Source organism: Thermothelomyces heterothallicus (genome assembly GCF_042370625.1).
Source record: "Thermothelomyces heterothallicus CBS 202.75 unplaced genomic scaffold P884_scaffold_19, whole genome shotgun sequence".
Taxonomy (NCBI): Eukaryota; Fungi; Ascomycota; class Sordariomycetes; order Sordariales; family Chaetomiaceae; genus Thermothelomyces; species Thermothelomyces heterothallicus.
In genome coordinates, this window is record NW_027192580.1 from 290141 (window position 1) to 307747 (window position 17607).

The 17607-nt window shown below is 57.7% G+C and overlaps 8 protein-coding genes across 8 annotated transcripts; 3 read left to right on the plus strand and 5 right to left on the minus strand.

Annotated features, from left to right (window-relative positions):
• Positions 1–78: 78 nt before the first annotated feature.
• P884DRAFT_301380 (uncharacterized protein) lies at positions 79–957 on the plus strand (the record flags this gene model as incomplete). Its single annotated transcript, XM_069444850.1, has 3 exons — positions 79–189; positions 254–297; positions 402–957. The coding sequence occupies 3 exons, from the start codon at positions 79–81 to the stop codon at positions 955–957; spliced, it is 711 nt and encodes a 236-aa protein (XP_069295804.1).
• Positions 958–1428: 471 nt separating this feature from the next.
• On the minus strand, positions 1429–3564 carry P884DRAFT_205157 (uncharacterized protein; the record flags this gene model as incomplete). The annotated part of the gene is made up of 2 exons (XM_069438630.1): positions 1429–3096; positions 3172–3564. 2 exons carry the CDS (start codon positions 3562–3564, stop codon positions 1429–1431), a joined length of 2061 nt encoding a protein of 686 aa, XP_069295805.1.
• A 614-nt stretch (positions 3565–4178) lies between these two features.
• P884DRAFT_205502 (uncharacterized protein) lies at positions 4179–6377 on the plus strand (the record flags this gene model as incomplete). Its single annotated transcript, XM_069438654.1, has 5 exons — positions 4179–4806; positions 4867–4935; positions 4988–5173; positions 5228–5602; positions 5659–6377. 5 exons carry the CDS (start codon positions 4179–4181, stop codon positions 6375–6377), a joined length of 1977 nt encoding a protein of 658 aa, XP_069295806.1.
• Positions 6378–6492: 115 nt separating this feature from the next.
• P884DRAFT_45329 (uncharacterized protein) lies at positions 6493–8073 on the minus strand. Its single transcript, XM_069445903.1, has 6 exons — positions 7612–8073; positions 7407–7510; positions 7253–7320; positions 6999–7110; positions 6770–6831; positions 6493–6694 (listed from the first exon to the last, which is right to left on the minus strand). Exons 1-6 carry the CDS (start codon positions 7725–7727, stop codon positions 6608–6610), a joined length of 549 nt encoding a protein of 182 aa, XP_069295807.1. The 5' UTR covers positions 7728–8073; the 3' UTR covers positions 6493–6607.
• A 411-nt stretch (positions 8074–8484) lies between these two features.
• Positions 8485–9351, plus strand: P884DRAFT_279112 (uncharacterized protein; the record flags this gene model as incomplete). Its single annotated transcript, XM_069443262.1, has 2 exons — positions 8485–8532; positions 8632–9351. The coding sequence occupies 2 exons, from the start codon at positions 8485–8487 to the stop codon at positions 9349–9351; spliced, it is 768 nt and encodes a 255-aa protein (XP_069295808.1).
• Positions 9352–9919: 568 nt separating this feature from the next.
• Positions 9920–11384, minus strand: P884DRAFT_205177 (uncharacterized protein; the record flags this gene model as incomplete). The annotated part of the gene is made up of 4 exons (XM_069438632.1): positions 9920–10156; positions 10411–10663; positions 10831–10997; positions 11103–11384. The coding sequence occupies 4 exons, from the start codon at positions 11382–11384 to the stop codon at positions 9920–9922; spliced, it is 939 nt and encodes a 312-aa protein (XP_069295809.1).
• Positions 11385–13191: 1807 nt separating this feature from the next.
• P884DRAFT_45367 (NUDIX hydrolase domain-like protein) lies at positions 13192–14385 on the minus strand. Its single transcript, XM_069445904.1, has 3 exons — positions 14025–14385; positions 13586–13924; positions 13192–13515 (listed from the first exon to the last, which is right to left on the minus strand). The coding sequence occupies exons 1-3, from the start codon at positions 14233–14235 to the stop codon at positions 13283–13285; spliced, it is 783 nt and encodes a 260-aa protein (XP_069295810.1). The 5' UTR covers positions 14236–14385; the 3' UTR covers positions 13192–13282.
• Positions 14386–15116: 731 nt separating this feature from the next.
• On the minus strand, positions 15117–17273 carry P884DRAFT_205197 (mate-domain-containing protein; the record flags this gene model as incomplete). Its single annotated transcript, XM_069438634.1, has 3 exons — positions 15117–15204; positions 15270–15598; positions 15663–17273. 3 exons carry the CDS (start codon positions 17271–17273, stop codon positions 15117–15119), a joined length of 2028 nt encoding a protein of 675 aa, XP_069295811.1.
• Between the last annotated feature and the right edge of the window lie 334 nt (positions 17274–17607).

Sequence of the window (17607 nt, forward strand, 5' to 3'; positions counted from 1 at the left end):
GTTCCTAGTCCAGTTATTGATCACCCAACAGAACGACCGCACCCGCACCGGGGCTACGAGCACAGCAACCGTACCAGGATGGCCACACAGGACGCACAAGACAGGCAACAAGATGCGAAGGACGATGCTCCCGTCGACACCAGGGACGCCCTAGAAGTGCTGGAATCAGAGGCAAAGGAATGGGAGAAGGTGGGCTGACGATGATGAGGGACCGCCGCCGTCGACAAGGCGCCGTGACTGACAGCTCCGACAGGATGCCGAGATCGACCGGATATTGAAAGCCTTCAGACTCGACGCGTAAGAAGAGTTCCCTCCCCCCTCCCCCTTTCAATCCCCCGCGCCGCCCTCACGATCAATCAAACAACCATCCGGCCCCTGGGTGCTGACGCCAAGCCACACAGCTACGCCGTCCTCGGCCTCAAGCCCGGCGTGCCCGAATCCGACATCAAGGCCGTGTACCGCAAAAAGTCGCTGCTCATCCATCCGGACAAGACGAGGAACCCGCTCGCGCCCGAGGCCTTCGACCGGCTCAAGAAGGCCCAGACGGAGCTCATGGACGAGAAGCACCGGCGGACGCTCGACGAGGCCATCGCGGACGCGCGCATGCTCGTGATGCGCGAGAACAAGTGGACCGTCGACAGCCCGGAGCTCAAGACGGAGGAGTTCGAGCGCAAGTGGGCCGAGAAGACCAAGTTCGTGCTGATCGAGAACGAGCACCGCCGCCGCCGCCAGATCAAGGCCCAGATGCAGGAGGAGGGCCGCGAGCAGCGCCGCCAGGAGGAGGAGGCCGAGGCCCGCCGCCGCAAGCGCCAGCACGAGGAGGAATGGGAGGCCACGCGCGACCAGCGCATCAACAGCTGGCGCCAGTTCCAAAAGAGCAAGACCGCCGGCGCCGGCGGCGGAGGTGGGGACGGGCCCGAGAAGAAGAAGAAGAAGAAGCTAAAGCCTATCGGTTGAGCATCTTTCTGTGTCTCTCTCTCTCTCTCTCACTCGATCCTTTTCCTTCTGTGTCCCGACGAGGACCTTTGCAAAAGTGTGCCTCTCCAAGAGTCGCATCTAGCGGGCAACGGCGCATGGAAAATCCAATGCTTTTTTTCTTCTTCTGTGAGTTCGTCTTGGGGGAGAAATAGGGTGTGCTCTTAGTTGGCCTAACCGTGATATCTGAAGGGCATCTATTATTCTCCCTTTCTGGCTTCCGGCGACCTATAAACGAGGACACAATTGGCACGATCCGGGAAGTAAGGTTAGAAATCAATGCGAGGTTGCTCATACCCAACGGTCCGTAACGCCACTTCATCGTTAACAGTAACAGTTACCCTTGTTGACTTTTTATCTTTTCTCTCATAACAGCATCAGCGGTGGCATGACATCAGCTCAACGGGTGTGACACCTAGAGCCCTTAAAACCTGAACTCTCAACCTCCAACATTTACTTTGGCGCGCGCTTCTTTTTGTACTGAACGAACCTCCCCAGATTCAGGAGCGCCTCGTCCGCCCGCGTTCTGAGCTCTGCCTGCGTCCTCTTGTCCACCCCCTTGGCCAGCGCCCTCATCTTGGGCACGAACTCTTCGAGGTGCTTTAGAAACCCGTCCTTCCAGAAGACTTCCGCGTCGCACGGCGCCTCCTCATCGCCGTAGAGGTCAAAAAGTTGGTTGAGCGCCTCGACCACGTCGGCAGGCGGCGCGGTCTCACTGCTGCTGAGGATCGTCATGAGGAAGACGCCGACTTCGCGGTTGACCTCGATCGGGGCCGGATCGCGAGCCAGCGAACCCAGCACGCCGATGCACTTGACACCGAGGCCCTGGAAGGGGTCTTCTTGCGCTTCGCCAGCATCTTCCTGGCGAGCTCCAGGTTGTTGTTGTTGTTGTTGTTGTTGTTGTTGGGCCTGGTTCTTGGAGGCATGGTAGAGAGAGATGAATTTCCGATGCTGGCCTCCATCTGCCGGAGTCTCACCATTCAGCGTGCGCGCCACGGCCCACGCGAGACCGGTGATCTGAGTGGCAAGTTTGAGGTCGGCATTGTCGGCTTCAAGGATAGGTGCTATGGTTTTGCGCCAGATCTTCTTGGCTGTCGGGGACCAGGCGCTGAAGATGTGGGCGTTCTCACCCTCGGCGAACTCGAGGCAGGATATGGTCCAAGCAATGTTGTTCAGAGCAGATAGGGCGCGCGACTGGATAGCGAGAGCTTCTTCGCTACCGACGGTTATGTTGGATAGACGTATGAGCTGAGGGACGGCTCTCTGGATGAGTTCCCTAAGCGTAGGGAGGTCGCTGAGATCGCCTGCCCCTGAACCCTCTTCACCGACGACGCGGTTCATATCGGCTTCCATTTCCGAGTCGATTGAGTCGTCGTCTCCATCTTGCTCTTCATCCTCGCTCCCTTCTGCCTCGTCTTCATCCTCCCCCAACCCGGCATCCGAACCTTGGTCGATATCCATCGCGTCTGCGTCCGCATCGTCAAAGCCGTTCCATTCCTCGTCGGCCTTTGCGGCACCGAGGGGTGCTTTGTTGCCCTTGGCGAGGGTATCTTGGAAGTCAGTCCCGATTGAGGCCAGTATCTCCAGAGCGAGTTGCGTGATTTCGACATGGCTAGAACTGCCATTGGTTTGCGCACCGCTTGGGTTGACCTGCTCCAGAGTCCGGGCCAGGCTCGGGACTAGAACTGCGTCGCATGCGCCGTCCTTTCCAGGGCTGTGGTCCAACCATTGCAACGACGAGAAGACATTGTGCAGGACACCGCAGGCGAGCACCGCTCTCGGACCGGTTCCGGTGGCAAGCTTCAGGAGGACGTCATAGCATTGCGTCTCCTGGTCGTTGGTCATGGCCTGTCCCAGCTGGAGACTGTCTTCTGATACCGTAGCGAGACACGAGAGGGCCTCCTCGAAGATGTCCTGGGGGGCGACGTCGGTGGCGGCCAGGCGGAAGAGGAGGCGCAGGATCGTTTGGTTCTGAACAATAGCGTCATGGATTTCCTCACGGGCCAACGCGAGAAGGTTCAGGAGCGTGAGCAGAGAGCTGGTGATGCTCCATACGAGCCGTTGTTGGGCTTTCAGCAGCTTGGAGAAAGCGGGGTCGGTTGCTGTAAGAGTCTCGATAATCTGCTCCGCAATCAGCCTCTGCGGCTTGTATATGTGCTATGAATGTAACAGAGAGGGGCACTTGGGTATACTCACCGCCTTAGCAGCATGCTCGATCGCAGTCAAAACATCGATTCTGTACAGGTGTACGCAGAAATCCGCCTCTTCCTCTTCGGCCAGAACCTTGAGAATCTCCCAACCTGCTGCCCTGCTATCAATGCTGTTGTCGGTGAGGGTCTCGGTGAGGACGACGTGGACGACCTGTTCGCGCAGGAGCAGTTTTCTGCACTTGGCATCCTGCACGATGTTGGCAATTGCGCCGGCGGCTGCCGTCCTGGACTTGATGTCTGGACTTTTCAGGTCCTTAAGCACCGGCAGGATTTTGCTCTCGCGGAGCTTGGCGAGCTCAGGATCCGTTGGCGGCTTCACCGGCTTTGCAATGGGATCGCTGCGGTTTCCCCGCGCTCGATTTCGGCGAGACTTGCCCATACTTGCCACAACAATTAGCTTCACAATAACGAGACGATTTCTTCTCAAGTCGTTTGTGTCCTGGTATGATTCTGACGCCTTCCGGTTCAACCACGTCCTGTACAACCGGTTGCCCCGTTGATGAAGAAGAAAAAAAAAAAAAAAGGCAAAACGTAACCAAAGCTGCCCCTCTTCCGCCCCACCTCTTTCCGCTGTTGCAGGCCCCGCCGTTGCGGGACTGGCCCTGTTTGAGCAGTTGGGGTGCGTCCCTTGCTGTGGATCAGCGCTAGAAGCGGAACAGGGGGGGGAGCAACAAAGGCGAGACACGTTGATCTGGAAGGTACTCCGTAGAGTTACGGATTACTCCGTTATTAACGATTTCCAAGCTCCCGGGCCCAATATCCCTCGCCCACCCAAGAGCAGGTAGCTCGATCCCGCGAATCGCGTCGCCGCGACGCCATTCACTCGAGCAAATGTCGACGACTTGGAATCGCTAGAATCTCGATGACTGGCTAACTAGTTATTCCATTGGCTAGTGAAGCGCGGTTGGCTCAACGCCATCTCCTCGGCGATCGCACACAGCAAGGCAACGCCGAACACACCATCAGCGTCCTTGGGTAGCAATTGCGGCCAAGATGGGAATCATGTTTCTCGGAAATGAAGAGTTGGGCAAGAAGGATGATGACCACATGCCGACAAAGCTTCCCTTGGTCCGACCGCGATGGAATGCCGCGCCCAGGCCACCCAGAGGCAAGCTGGTGAAGCGGCTCGCCATTGCCTTCGCTCTCGGGCTCTTCCTCTACATTTTCATCAGCAACCTACCGACAGATGTTCCAATTCGTGATCGACGCCATCCCGTGTACCGTCCGGCATTCGACTCGGGGAGCCCTGGTGCGCCGAAGCCGAAGGCGAAGCCAAAGTCCGGCTGGAGGCCCCATCGGCCGAGCTTCCTGACACCAGGCACTCCCAGCGAGGACTCCGCATCATCTTCGTCGGCCTACAACGGGCCGCTATTGTTTGAAAAACTGCTCCCGTCGCTCCAAGCCATCCACGCCACCGGAGGAGCCTCTCCTGTGAACAAGAATATCCTGTTCGCGGCAGCTAGTTTGAAGAGCGCTGCGCTGCTGTTGCCCATGGCGTGTCAGATGGGGGATGAGCAGAGGAACTATGTACACTTTGCGCTTGTTGGCGGGAGCGACATCAATATGAAGCGGCTACGCGCCCTCAATGGCATCGACGAGTCGTGCCAAGTCATCTTCCATGGTATGTGCAGGCCTTACTAAGGCACTCTCGAGAAGGGTTCGGTCGCTAATATGACGGTAGATGCTCGCCCGGACTTTGCAACAACCTCGTCTCCCGAGCGGCTTAAACGGAGTGTCGCGCGCGCTTTGTGTAAGTGAGCTGCTCGAGACCCTTTCTCGGCCAGAGTTTGACAGTCCGATAGTCCATATCAACAAATACATGCACCCGCAGGCCGCTATCGTGGATGCTTCCGACTTGGAGGAGGACTATTTTCTCTCTGGAATCAGGAGGCAAGCCGCAGACTCTCGCATACCGCTAATTGAGCTGCCCGAGAATGCGCACTCACGGCTCTCTTGGATCACACAGCTGGACAGCTCCTCCTTGGCAGGTATGAGCACTGGCCAGCCGTCTTTTTTGGTTGTCTTGCTAACATCCAGAGCAGCTTGGGACAAGGTTCGCATCGACATACTTGTTCAAGCGCCTCCGTCAGGCTCGGGAAGCCTCATCCATCTGCTGAAGTCGTTGTCAGCGGCCGACTTCTCGGCAGGCTCAACCCCCCACCTAACAATTGAACTACCGCATGGCGTGGATCGTGCGACAACCGAGTTTCTCAACACGTTTCAGTGGCCACCCGGGCGTTCCAAGATTCCGTCTCATCCCCGGCAGCTCACCCTGAGACATCGTATACCGCGGGATAGTTTGACAGAGGAAGAGAGTGCGGCGCGATTCCTCGAATCGTTCTGGCCGAGCAACTCGAAATACTCTCACGTACTTGTCCTGTCGCCCCAGGCTCAGCTGTCACCCCAGTTCTTCCACTGTAAGCTTCCAAAATCCGGTGATCTGCGCCTTCTCTGCTGACTGCTGCTCGCACAGATCTCAAGTATTCTGTTTTGTATTACTTGTATTCGGGGACCGCCGCTGCACAGAAATGGGACTCTAGGCTTTTGGGGATAAGCCTCGACCTACCTTCTACTCAACTGGACGGCTCGAAGCCATTCAACCCCCCTTCGGGAAAGGGAGCGACCTCATTTCTCTGGCAAGCCCCCAATAGCAACGCTGTGCTCTTTACGGGCCAGAAATGGACCGAGCTACACGCGCTTGTTTCCCGTTTGCTTGAGCATCAGCGCAGGACGCAACCACTCCCCGTCTTTTTCACCGAGAAGCTCGTCAGCAAGAAGTATCCCTCATGGCTGGAACATGCCCTGAAACTCTCTCGTGCCCGAGGCTATTGGACCATCTATCCGAGTGACGTAACGGCCAGGAACCTCGCTACCATCCATAGCGAGCTTTACAGAGCACCGGAGGAATATGAGAAGGAACTGGCTGGAAAAGAACTATCCAAAAGCTCCGAGTTTCCTGTCTCCGGGGGGACGCTCTTTGAGACCCTTCCGGGTGGCAAGTTGTCATCATTCGACGAGATGCCTATCCTGCTTTGGGATGGGCAGATCACTGCGTTGTCCGGCCTGGATGATGCTGCGGCAGCCTATGCAAACGAGTTCAGACTCGCGGTAGGGGGTTGTGAAGCTTTGTCACCCGCGGACTTGACGCGGAAGAGCTCCATGAGTGATTTATTCTGCATGAGAGATGGCTGAACATTCCGGTGTCGCTTGAGAGAAATATTGGATGTTGTCATGTGCTGTACAAGCTGTGTATTGAAAGTGTAGGCATCAGCCTAAAAAGCGGTGGGTACAATGGTTCTATGGAGCATATTCATTATGTCACTCACGTCAGGATCATCCGCTGGACGGGCCTTGGAGTATCTTCCGAAGATGACGGCAGAAACAAGAGCAGAGACCAACAGATTGTTTTGGTTACCAACGTCTCATTCATCCGCCCTCTCGTTCAACTTGTTGACCACTAACAACAGTACGCATGAGCCAAAGATAGATAAGGCTATTGCAGCCATGACCTGTGGCATGTCAATCGAGACGCGCTCTATTCTAGAATGAGGGTAGAAAAGGGTGGACGCAAAGAGGGTACCCACGGTTTGTGTCTTCCACCCGCTCTGTACAATTGCCGCCCTGCGGCTGTACTTATTGACCGTTTCTATTCCAGGAACAACAATCAGCGACGCCCGCTCCTCGCTTCTCGAGGTCCGCCAAGCTATATAAGCGTGCGAAAAACGCGAAGGCAGTAAATAGGGGTGGTTAAAGGGGGTTAGGCGGAAAGGAATTTCGTTAGGAAGATCTCGAGGGGGAGACAGAAGAACGCACTTGTGTAGTTAGCGACACCAACGCCCAAACAGCAAACCGACAGCGCCCAGAAGATGGCACCCAGCGGCCTAGCCATACGCAGCTCAATTTCGGACGCCGTTTTGCGCAGGTGCTACAAACAATGTCAGTGAATTTCGTTTCTTCGGTCTACCCGGCATGTTTCTCGGCCTAAAGCAGCAGCCTCGGGAGCACAGAGACCGCTCGAGGCAGCTGCACCGGGGGGGGATGAGATAGCGGATGCGGCTGTGGCTTACAAACGAGAGCACGATGGCGACGGCCACAATGGACATGTAAATGGAGAGACGGAGGTAGGAGAGGAAGGCTGGACGGTGCAGGAGCGCAATACGCGCACATGCGGGTTAGAAGGCCTGAAACAACCATATTCGGGTGTAGGGGAGGGAGGCGTACTCCGCTCGTTTGCGCAGTGGTCGCGGCAGTCGCTCTGCTCGTTGTCAAAGAGGAGGGGCCCGAAGGGGGGCGGGAGGCAGAAGATGTTTTGAATGCGGCCGCGGCTATTGATCAGACGGGGAGAATTAGGGGAATTCCCTTTTGGTTAGAGCTTGCCAAAATGATGCCGAATTCGTTGGGCGTGCGTGGTCAGATGGCGCCTTACTCTTCCATTTCAGATAAGTCGACAGGGCGAGTAAGTGACGTTATCGGGGCGCAGAAGTGGGAGCAGGAAGACGGATCGTCTTCCTCGTCCGGAGGAAGCGTTGTCGGTGTTGGCATTTTCGGAGCACCGAACTTGGGAAAGTTTGATGGTAGAGTGCTATCCTTAACTCACTGTTGGGTTGGCCGAATATTCAGGTTGAAGCGTTTGCCAAGGTCCCTCTTTCCGACGCCGGCCGCTTTGGCGGTTGAGGCGCTCAATCTGGTGCTAGTTGTTGGCCTGCCTTGTGTTGAGAACCGGGTCCCATTGGCCAATCAGGATGCTGTTCCCTCAAAGGTAAGTGAAGGAAAGCCCCGACCAGGAGACACAGGAAGAATAAAGAAAAGTCGGGAAGAGAAAATAGGAAACACAGAACAGCAGCTGTGCGGTTCAAGGATGATGTCACATGTTTGTGCCGCATTCTGAACTGCTGTGAAATAATAGACCTGGACCGCCTGCCCCGACCTGGGTGGTCCAAGCTGTAATCCAGGGAACGAACAGTTAACAAAGTTAGTGCGCCTTATCAGCCTCACGACCCCACACACGCAGCAGCTGCCTGCGGGGCACGCGTAAAGTGCTTGCTGCCCAGGCGCGTCGCAGCGCGTCTTGCACTTGCCTTTTTGCACCCCGCCATCTTGCAACACAATCGACACCGATCGGAACCCATCCAGCATACACAGGCATCCACAGGCAGACTACTTATCATGAGTATGTTTCATAAACTTTGATAATCAAAAGGTTGGAAAACGTGGTACTGACCGTTGTTTCCCAGCATCGTACGGCGGCTACCAACGAACGGGCTACGGCGCCCAAGGCGGCGAAGACGGCGGCGGTTTCATGGGCGCATCGCAGCAAGGAAGCCAAGGGGGCGGCAGCGGAGGAAAGGTGAGCAGTGCTACCCGTCATCCCCTCTTTGCCCCTTTCCCTTCCCCTCGCTGCCGACAATCTCCCCCACTCCCTTACTCACTCGTGCCCTTGAGCTAGGCGGACGACACCCTCCGCCCAGTAACCATCAAACAATTGATCGACTGCAAAGAAGCTTATCCGGGCGCCGAGCTGGCCGTGGACGGCGTGCCGACCACCCAGGTGACTCTCGTCGGTCAGGTGCGCTCGGTGGCTCCGCAGGCGATCAACGTCGTGTACCGCCTCGACGACGGCACCGGCGTGATCGACGTCAAGAAGTGGATCGACGCCGAGAAGCCCGATTCCGTGCAGCAGTTCGCCCCGGGCACGTACGTGCGCGTGTTCGGCCGCCTGCAGAGCTTCAACAACAAGCGCCAGGTCAGCGCTCACTACATCCGCGCCATTGAGGACTTCAACGAGGTCAACTATCACCTGCTCGAGGCGACATATGTGCACCTGGCTCTGACCAAGGGGCCGGCCGGGGCCGCCGGGCAGCAGCACCAGGACGACGGCGGCGACAGCATGTTTGTGGACGGCGGGTACGGTGCCGCCGCCGGCGGCGGCGACGGGGGCAGCTCGGTGGCGATGCAGGCGAGGCTGGGGTCGTGCTCGAGGAACGCGAAGACCGTCTTCAACTACTTGGCCAACGCACCCGGGACCGACGGTGTGCACCTCAACCAAGTCGCGTCGGGGACGGGCTTGTCAGCAAAGGATATCATGGCTGCTACGGAGGAGCTGCTGGGTCAGGGCCTCATCTACACCACGCAAGACGATGAGACGTGGGCTATCCTGGATTACTAAACAAAAGCTCAAGGCGGGCTCGAGTTGGGGCACGGGGAGACAATGAAATGGAACGGGACCTGGAAAAGGGCTGCATCGGAAGGGATACCATGGCGCCGGCTGTTGTTTGGCACGTCCTGCTAAAGTTTTTTTTTTTTTTTTTTTTTTTTTTTTTTTTTTTTTTTTTTTTTTTTCCTTTTGGGGTCTTTGTTGGTTCATGTTGACGAGACTTGTCCACAGGGCTGAATATGTTGCTCTCTTGAGAATACTAGACTGTAGTTTCAACAGAATGAGCGATTGCAGCTAAATTGCTACCTACGGACGCGGCCTACTTCTCGAACCGACCGCTGCAGAGCTGACCCGGTATTCCAGGACGGTTCGACATCACTCGAGCAGACCATGCATGTTGAATGCACATCAAGTCAGCCGAATCAAAGCCCAGTTGATGGACCAAAGCAAGACAATCGCAAAATAAAGAACAATACGAATGGAGAGAGGAAATAAAGCGAGATATGAGCACCAACAAGGCATCGGATCCGTGGTTCATTCATCACTCGGGCGACCCATCCCATTTTGGGCTCATGCCACCTCACATCGGCTTCTTCACAGCGCCGGGGAACCTCTTTCTCGCACTCGGGTTCGGACTGGCGTAAGCGACCTTGCAACCGGGCACGCGGGGCTCACGAACCATGATGGACAAGCGAACCGGGACGGGCCCGCGCTCGAGAAAGATGTCCCGTTTGACCTCGAAGTCAAACTTCTCATAGTAGGCATTGTTGGCCAGCGAGCTGGATTCCAGGTACATGGGTCGGTTTTCGGCGTCGGCCTGGTTTATGACATGGAACGTTTCACCCGTCAGCCAGTGGGAAGTCGAACACGGTGTGAAACAAGACGGGAGGATGGGGATTCGGGGGTCAATATAAGGGAAAAAAGAGGGCAAGGGAAAAAGAGGAAAAGGGAAAAAAGAGGGAAAGGGAAAAAGAGAGAAAGGGAAAAAAGAGGGAAAGGGAAAAAAGAAAGAAGTAAGGAGGAAGAAGGGGGGGAGGATGGCCAAAGGGCGTACATGATCAAAAGACTTACCCGCGCCATCACATCCTTCAGAAGCTTCGCAGCATACCCTCGACCCTGCGAGCTGGGCTTGGTGCCGAGATACCCCAGGTACCACTCCTCGCCGTTGCGGTCGCCGAGGACCTGGGCCTTTGTGTCGTGCAGCAGCGGCAAGATCTCGTCGAAGTAGCGCTTCCTGGCCTCGTGCGAGAACTGGAAGTAGAGCCGCCACATGCCGCTGCGGAGCTGCGTCCACCATCCGTCGAGGTGTTTTCCGGGCGGCACCCTAAAAGAAGAACAAAAGGAACAAACGAGCACAAGTCTTGTCAACATTTGCGAGGTCCCCTTTTACAAGCAGGGAATTGTATCAAAAACGTAAAAAGAGAAAGAAAAAAAAGGGGGGAGCAGAAAAGCACAGGGTAAATAAAAGGGGGAGGAAGGGAGGAAGCATACCAGAGCGCCACGCTATCACACTCGGGGCCCACGGCCGTGACCAGCCCGCTGATGCAGTGCGCGGCCACCGTGTACACCAGGAAGTCGACGTGCAGCCTCCACTTGCTCTCCTCGGCAGTCAGGTCGCTGCCGCCGCCGCCGCCGCCGCCACTCCTTCTCCAACCGCTCTTCTCGCTGCTGCTGGCGGTAAAAGAAGAAGAGGAAGAGGGAGAGGAAGGAGAGGCAGTGGCCGCGTCGCCGCCGCCGCCGCCGCCGCCGCCGTCGTCGTCGACGAGGTAGCGGGCGTAGTCGTCGGTCGCAAAGGCGTGGGCCAGGGTCAGGGCGGCCTCGGTGCACTCGGCCATGCCGACGACGCGCACCGAGCCTTCCTTCCAGCGGGCCGGGATCAGCGAACGCTTGGTCAGCGTCGCCACGACCGTCACGCCCTGCGGCTTGGTGCCGGCGGCCGTCGTCGTCGTCGTCCTCGTCGTCGTCGTCGTCCTCGTCGTCGTCGTCGTCATTGTCGTGCTGCCGGGGCTGTCGGAGCCTGTACTGCTGCTTACGGACGACGCCATGATGATGATGATGATGATGGTGATGGTGATGGGTTGGCGGTACTACTACTAGTGGTGCTGTTCGTACTTGAACTAGACACGGCCGAGGGTCCGCGCGAGACAGCCGAACAAAAGGTTAGACTACATGGGACGGCACAAGAGGGAGGTAGACGGGCAAAGAAAGGCAGGAACGGACGCACTTCAGTTTGGTTTCTGATATATTCTGGATACTATCGCCCGTGTGGACCCTTGAGAGTTGCGTTCTCGAGATGGGCATGAATCTGGACGGATGGCGCAGGCAGTTGAGGGCGGTTCGAATGTCAGCCGACATCAATATGGTTCTGTTGCCGTCGAGCTCCTCTGCGGGTGGATTGAAGGTTGCGTTTGTCGGTATGTGTGTGGGTGTTGACTATGATGATTGTGCAGAAGAAGGAAGGGATGGAAGTCGGTCGGAGCCGGTGTTCTTAGGTACGAGGAGACGTGATCTTCTTGGGCTCGTCACACAGGCACGCAAACAACGCACAACACACGCACACGCACACACCCAGAGGATGCTTTATTGTGTGCGAGCGGGGCGAGGTGTATACGCCGGGTGATGGCAAGCAGGCAGAGGTGCCCTGTTGGAATAATGCCCCCGGAATGGGGGGGACTTGAGCGCGGTCTTGACGTTTAGCTTTGCTATTATCGTTCGAGCTATGAGACGCTGCTATCCAGAAGCACCACGAACAGGAGGGAAGGAGAGGAGGAGAGGACAGGACGAGAGGACAGGAGAGAACGAGGAGGAATAAGTAGGCGGCTTCTCTGGCCTAACAATTTCCGAGACACGTGGGACAGGACGAGGTAGGCGTAACGGGGCAGAACGGGATGGCATGGGATCGTGGCATCCTCAACCGAACACGAGAGCAACAAGGTATCCTCTATGATTTGCACATGCACTTACGCTCGGGCTTGCGCCTGCACTCGCACGTGCTAACCCGCGCTGCCTCGACCACTTGTCTGGCGAGGAAACGCTCAGTATCTTGGTTGGGGAATATCAGACGACAGGGATGCCGCGAGCCTCAAGGCGCCAGGGCGGTGGGATCCATTGGCCAGGCCGGCTGCCCGCAGGGGAGGGAGGAAAGCCACCGGCAGCAATTCGCCGGCCGCCTCCGGGTGTGGGGGGCTGCCGAGCCCCGGGTTATCCGAGAGACCAGAGCGGAAGAGGCAAGTGAGGTGACGTTTCCCCCCGTCAAAATGTTTGCTGTCGTCCGGGCTGCGGACCATACGTAAATCCAGAGCTGGTCTGGACGAAAAGATCATCCAGAGCCTGTTTCCTTCCATTCAAGATCGTCAGTGCCAAGCACATCCAGTCAGCGATCGCCTAGAGACAAGGGGCCATGCAAGGCGGTCAGGTGACGGGGGGTTGCGATATCCCGGTCTCACAAGAGGCGTTTCCCCCAACTCCAGCGAAGGTGCGTCGGAGGAGGAAAGCCGACGTGGACAAGAAGATCCGCGGCATGTCCCAGGCGCCCCGAGCCTCCCCCAGCCCAACCGGCGTTGGCTGCACAGAAAATTGATTGTGAGAATAGCATGATTCCGATTCAAATGTGTCGCTCGCTCGAAGAATGTATAAACTCCCCGCAGTCATTATTATTTATTTCTTCTCTCTTCTCTCTTCTCTCCCTCCCAGCGCCCTCCTGCAATCGTGTCTTGCCTTGCCCTGGTGTTGTGTACCGCCCTTGTGATGCAAGAGGCTAAAAAGGGAAAGCACTGGGCTTATTGAGTGGTTGGGTTCTTGGCTCCGCAAAGATACGGAGCGGATATCTTAGGCTTTAGAATAGGGAAAAAAAAAAAAGGGAGTAACTGGTGTTGTCAGCTCCCCAAGCTGCAGCTCCCATGACATAGCGCGGATGCTCCCGAGACCAGACGTATCTCGTCGATCACATCCGCCGAATCTCCTGCTCGTTCATGTATTTCTCCAAGCCCGAGTCGAGGTGCGCCCACCACTCGAAGAGCATCGAGTTGCAGATGAGCTTGAACCAGGGGGTGAACTTGAGGCTCGGGTCCTCAAACATCTGCTTCAGGCGGTCGGCCGAGACGTACTGGGTCGCCTTGACCTCGTTCGGGTTCGGCGCCAGGTCGACATTGGCCTTGATGAAGAGGATGTAGTCGACTAGGAAGAGTCACGCTGTTAGCATGCACGTTTCTGCACAAGGGCGCGGGATGTGCGTGGGTCGGCTCACTCTCGTGCTCGCCCCATTGGCCGTCGCTCGGCGCCTTGTAGTGGATGCGCGTCAGGAAGTGGAAGTCCTCGAGCGGCACCTGCTCCTTGCTAATACCGAGCTCGTGCTCCAGCTTCCGCTGGGCGGCGTGCTTGACGCCAAGAACGGCGTCTGGCAGGTTGGCGCCCGTCTCGTTGGACACGTTCAGGGGGTGGGAGCAGCAGGTGTTGGTCCACATGTCGGGGAAGGTAATCTTCTCCGAAGCGCGCTGCTGCAGGAGCAGCTCGTTCTTGTCGTTGAAGAGGAACACGGAGAAAGCTCTGTGGAGGAGGCCCTTGTTGATGTTCGTCATGAGGTGGCCTGGTAGGCAAGGTTGTTGGTCAGCATAACAGGTCGACCTTGTGGTATCAACAACCTCTCTCCTCTCTCTGATTCGACGGCGTGCTATCGGGCAACTCACATAGCTTCTTGCTCGCAGTCCCGATCGGCAGATCATTCTCGTCCAGGACAATGCACACTTCATCCATCAGGCGGATCTGCTCCTCATCATGACCCTCGAGAGCCGCCCCGCTCGTGTCGATGTCGGGAAAGAGGCGGAGGATCGCGTCGGCCGTGATGGGCGCGGTGGTCGTCGCGGTAGTCGTCGCGGTGGTCGTCGTGGTCGAGGACATGGTGCTGGTGGGCGCGATTCGGGATATGCAGCTCGCTTGTCAAAGATGGCGGGTATGCGAAAGGAGGTCGGTCGGGGGCGGGATCGGCAACAGGAGCGTGCAAACCTCTTGGTTTTATCCTATCCTCAACATTTCCAGATCGGGGTGTTGCCGAGCAAGGGGTCCAGAGGCGAATATGGTCGGGACCCCGCCAAAATTTAAAATCAGATGGAGACCCACCGGTTGCCAAGTCCCTGGGGCAAGAGCGAGCCCCCGTACTTGCAGTAGCTCCTCCGTGCTCGTTACACTATTGGTATCTACCGCTGGCGACTAATAAATGGCCAAGCTACAACCACGTAACGTTCTCTCGAGAAAACAACCAAATTGTAGCAACCGCTTCCCAACTCTGGATTGAAGCTTCCGATATAAGAAACAAAAGAAAAAGAAAAAAAAACAAATAAAGATGGCATCGACCTCCAGCTTTCCAGGCCAGCTCCTCCCCGAGGTAACCATGGAAGTTCGGCCATCAATTCCTTGGCACTATCCGGTCCTTCGCCATCGTTACTTTATCCAATTCTCCGCCCTTTTCCTTTTCCTTTTCCTTTCCAGCGGATGCCTGACACACGTAGCGCCAATACAAGCGGGCTATGCGATTGACCGTCTTGAGCAAAAACGATGAAAGAGCAGCACCGAGCCATGTGCGCGACTTTGGCAGAGAACGGTCACCCTCCTTGACAAGCCGGTTGAGCATCACGAAGCCAGGACACAGTGGGATTGTTGCCAAACTGGGAGCCGCATAGAATTAACACAGCGAAAGGCAACCGGTGTCATCTACGCACCGCCACCCCTGGGCCGAGCAACCTGGGAAGACGTATGAGACACTCATCGTATCCAACGCACGGCTACCCAGAAGCATTCCTATGCTCGGCTTCTCTAACAGCTTGGTGCCAGTCGACGCGGAACGTGAACAAGTATTCGGCCAGCGAGACACTGCAGTGTTGTTAGTGGAGTCGTCCTCGGCAAAGTGTTGCAAGAAGAGGAATAATGAGACTCACGTCAGCAGTCCGATAGTGACACCGAACCAGAGCCCGCTGAGTTTCCAATCGAGACCGAAGCCCAAACCGAAGGAGAGGGGCAACGCCACCAGGTAATAGCAGACGAGGTTGGCATAGCCTCCAAACTCTTGACGGCCGATACCTCTGAGCAGTCCGTGTGAGACGGCCCCCATGCTGTCGAACAGCTGCATTACCGCGCAAACAGGGAGCGTTTGGGCGGCCAGATCAATGACTTCTCTGTCCTGCGTGAACAGTAACGGTATCTGGTATCGGAACACGGATAGGAGCGTTAGGTTGAACAATCCCACCAGCACTCCGCCGGCGATGGTCTGCCTGGCTGGTTAGCGACGGCAAACGGACAAACCCCCAACCGAGCAGGCCGGTGAGACTTACGACTTTGGCGGATGTCTTTGCCGCATCAACGAGCTTGGCACCGATGAGGTTAGCAACCCGGGTTGAGCCAGCAATGGACAGCGGGAACGGGATCTGGAACGTCGTGCTCGTGACCGTCACCAGTACGCTCTGGGCGGCGAGGAATTCCACGCCCATCCGACCGGAGGCCAGCGTCAGGATCTCGAAGGCGAACCACTCGGCCACGACCATGACCATGCCGGGCAGGGCCAGCCTGATCATGGGCCCCCAGTTCCTCAAGGCGCTCCGCCGGAACCCGCCCCAGGCCTGGGCGCCGTCCACCTTCCAGACGTACAGGGCGAGGAGCAGGGGCATCAGGTTCTGCGTGATGGCGACCGCCATCGGGGCGCCGATGAAGCCCAGGCCCAGCTGCCAGACGAAGAGCCAGTTGAGCAGGGCATTGACGGGCGCAGCCACCAGCAGCACGTAGGTTGTCGCGTGGAACAAGCCCTGGGCCTGGACAAACCTCTTGCCGCCCTCGAAGGCGGCGTAGGCCGGGGTGCCCAGCACGACGATGCGCAGGTATTTGGCGGCCAGGGCGGCGCTCTCGGGCTCGATCATGGACGCCAGGATGGGTTCGGCAAACATCCAGATGACGGCGACGGGGATGAGAAGCAGGAAGAGGAAGTAGGTCATGCGCTGTAGCTGCAGGCCGACGAGGTGTTTGTGGCCGGAGCCGAAGGCCTGAGCGCACAGCGTGTCCAAGCTGGTTGCCAGGCCCTGAACCGGCGCGTAGCACGTGATGTTGGCCGTCATGGTGGCCAGCGACACGGCGCCCAGCTCGAGGGTGCCCAGGCGGCCGACGGCGAAGATGGAGGCCACGTTGAGCGAGTACTGCAGCAAGAAGGTGACGATCAGCGAGCGCGAGTAGACGGCGATCGTCTTGGCCTCGCGTTGCCACGTCGTCCGGATCTGGCCCGCCGCGACCGCGGCCTCCCACTGCTCGTTGAGGCTCTCGCGTCCTCCGGCCCCATAGGGTGGTCGACCATGCTCGCCCGACGAGGACCGGTGGTTGCGGCCGGAATGGGGGATGAGGGGCGAGGTCTCGTCGGGCGGCGAGACCGCGATCCGCGGGGCGGGAGACTCCTCGTCGCCGCCCGGGCGGCGCACCTTTGTGCTGAACAGCCACCGGTACAGGGCCGAGAGCCGGCCGGCCAACCCCCCCGGCTTGGGGCCGTGGTGCTGGTGCTTGGGCGGGAGGATATGGTTGTCCCGGAGGAGGGAGCGCTCTGCGTCGCGGCTGCGCGTGCGCTCCATCCTCGTGAGCACCGGCGGCTCGTCCAGGGCGCCCGTTCCGAGGGCGGGGCGCGTGGTGCCAAAGGCGATGCCGCTTGGCCGGCGATAGAGCGTTGGCCCGGGCAGATCGTCCGACTCTTGTTCGTCCTCTTCCTCCTGGAGGGCCTCGGAGTCGACGGGAACATCCTCGTCCTCGGAGCACTCGGCCAGGTCACGGGCGAGCATCTCCTGCGCCAGCGGCGACGCCGAGCGGAAGGACGAGGAAAATGCCGATGCGACGCCATTGGGGGCAGTCGCCGCCGCTATCGAGGAGCCGTCCTTGGTTGGAATCGGCTGGCTTCGAGGGCTGGGAGGCATTTCGCGATGACTAAGTCGGCGAATGAAAATACGACGGAGCCCGGGGGTGTGTGTAACCGTCACCGAACCGGCAACGGAACCGGCTGCAACGTCGGGTGTGGGCCCTGGAACTGTATCCCTCTGAAATGCGCCCGGACCTTTGGATATGTATCAAGTAGGTGCGAATTCTCAGGCCCGGGTCGGACGAATATTCCACGATGCACACGGATGACTCGAAACGGACCCTTGACCGCAGTTTGAGCCCACGCCGCAGAGGCAAGGAACATGCGCCGAGATTTTGCGTTTCCAAGCTCGGCAACCGAATGAATGTTCAGTCAGAGCCTTGTTGATAGAT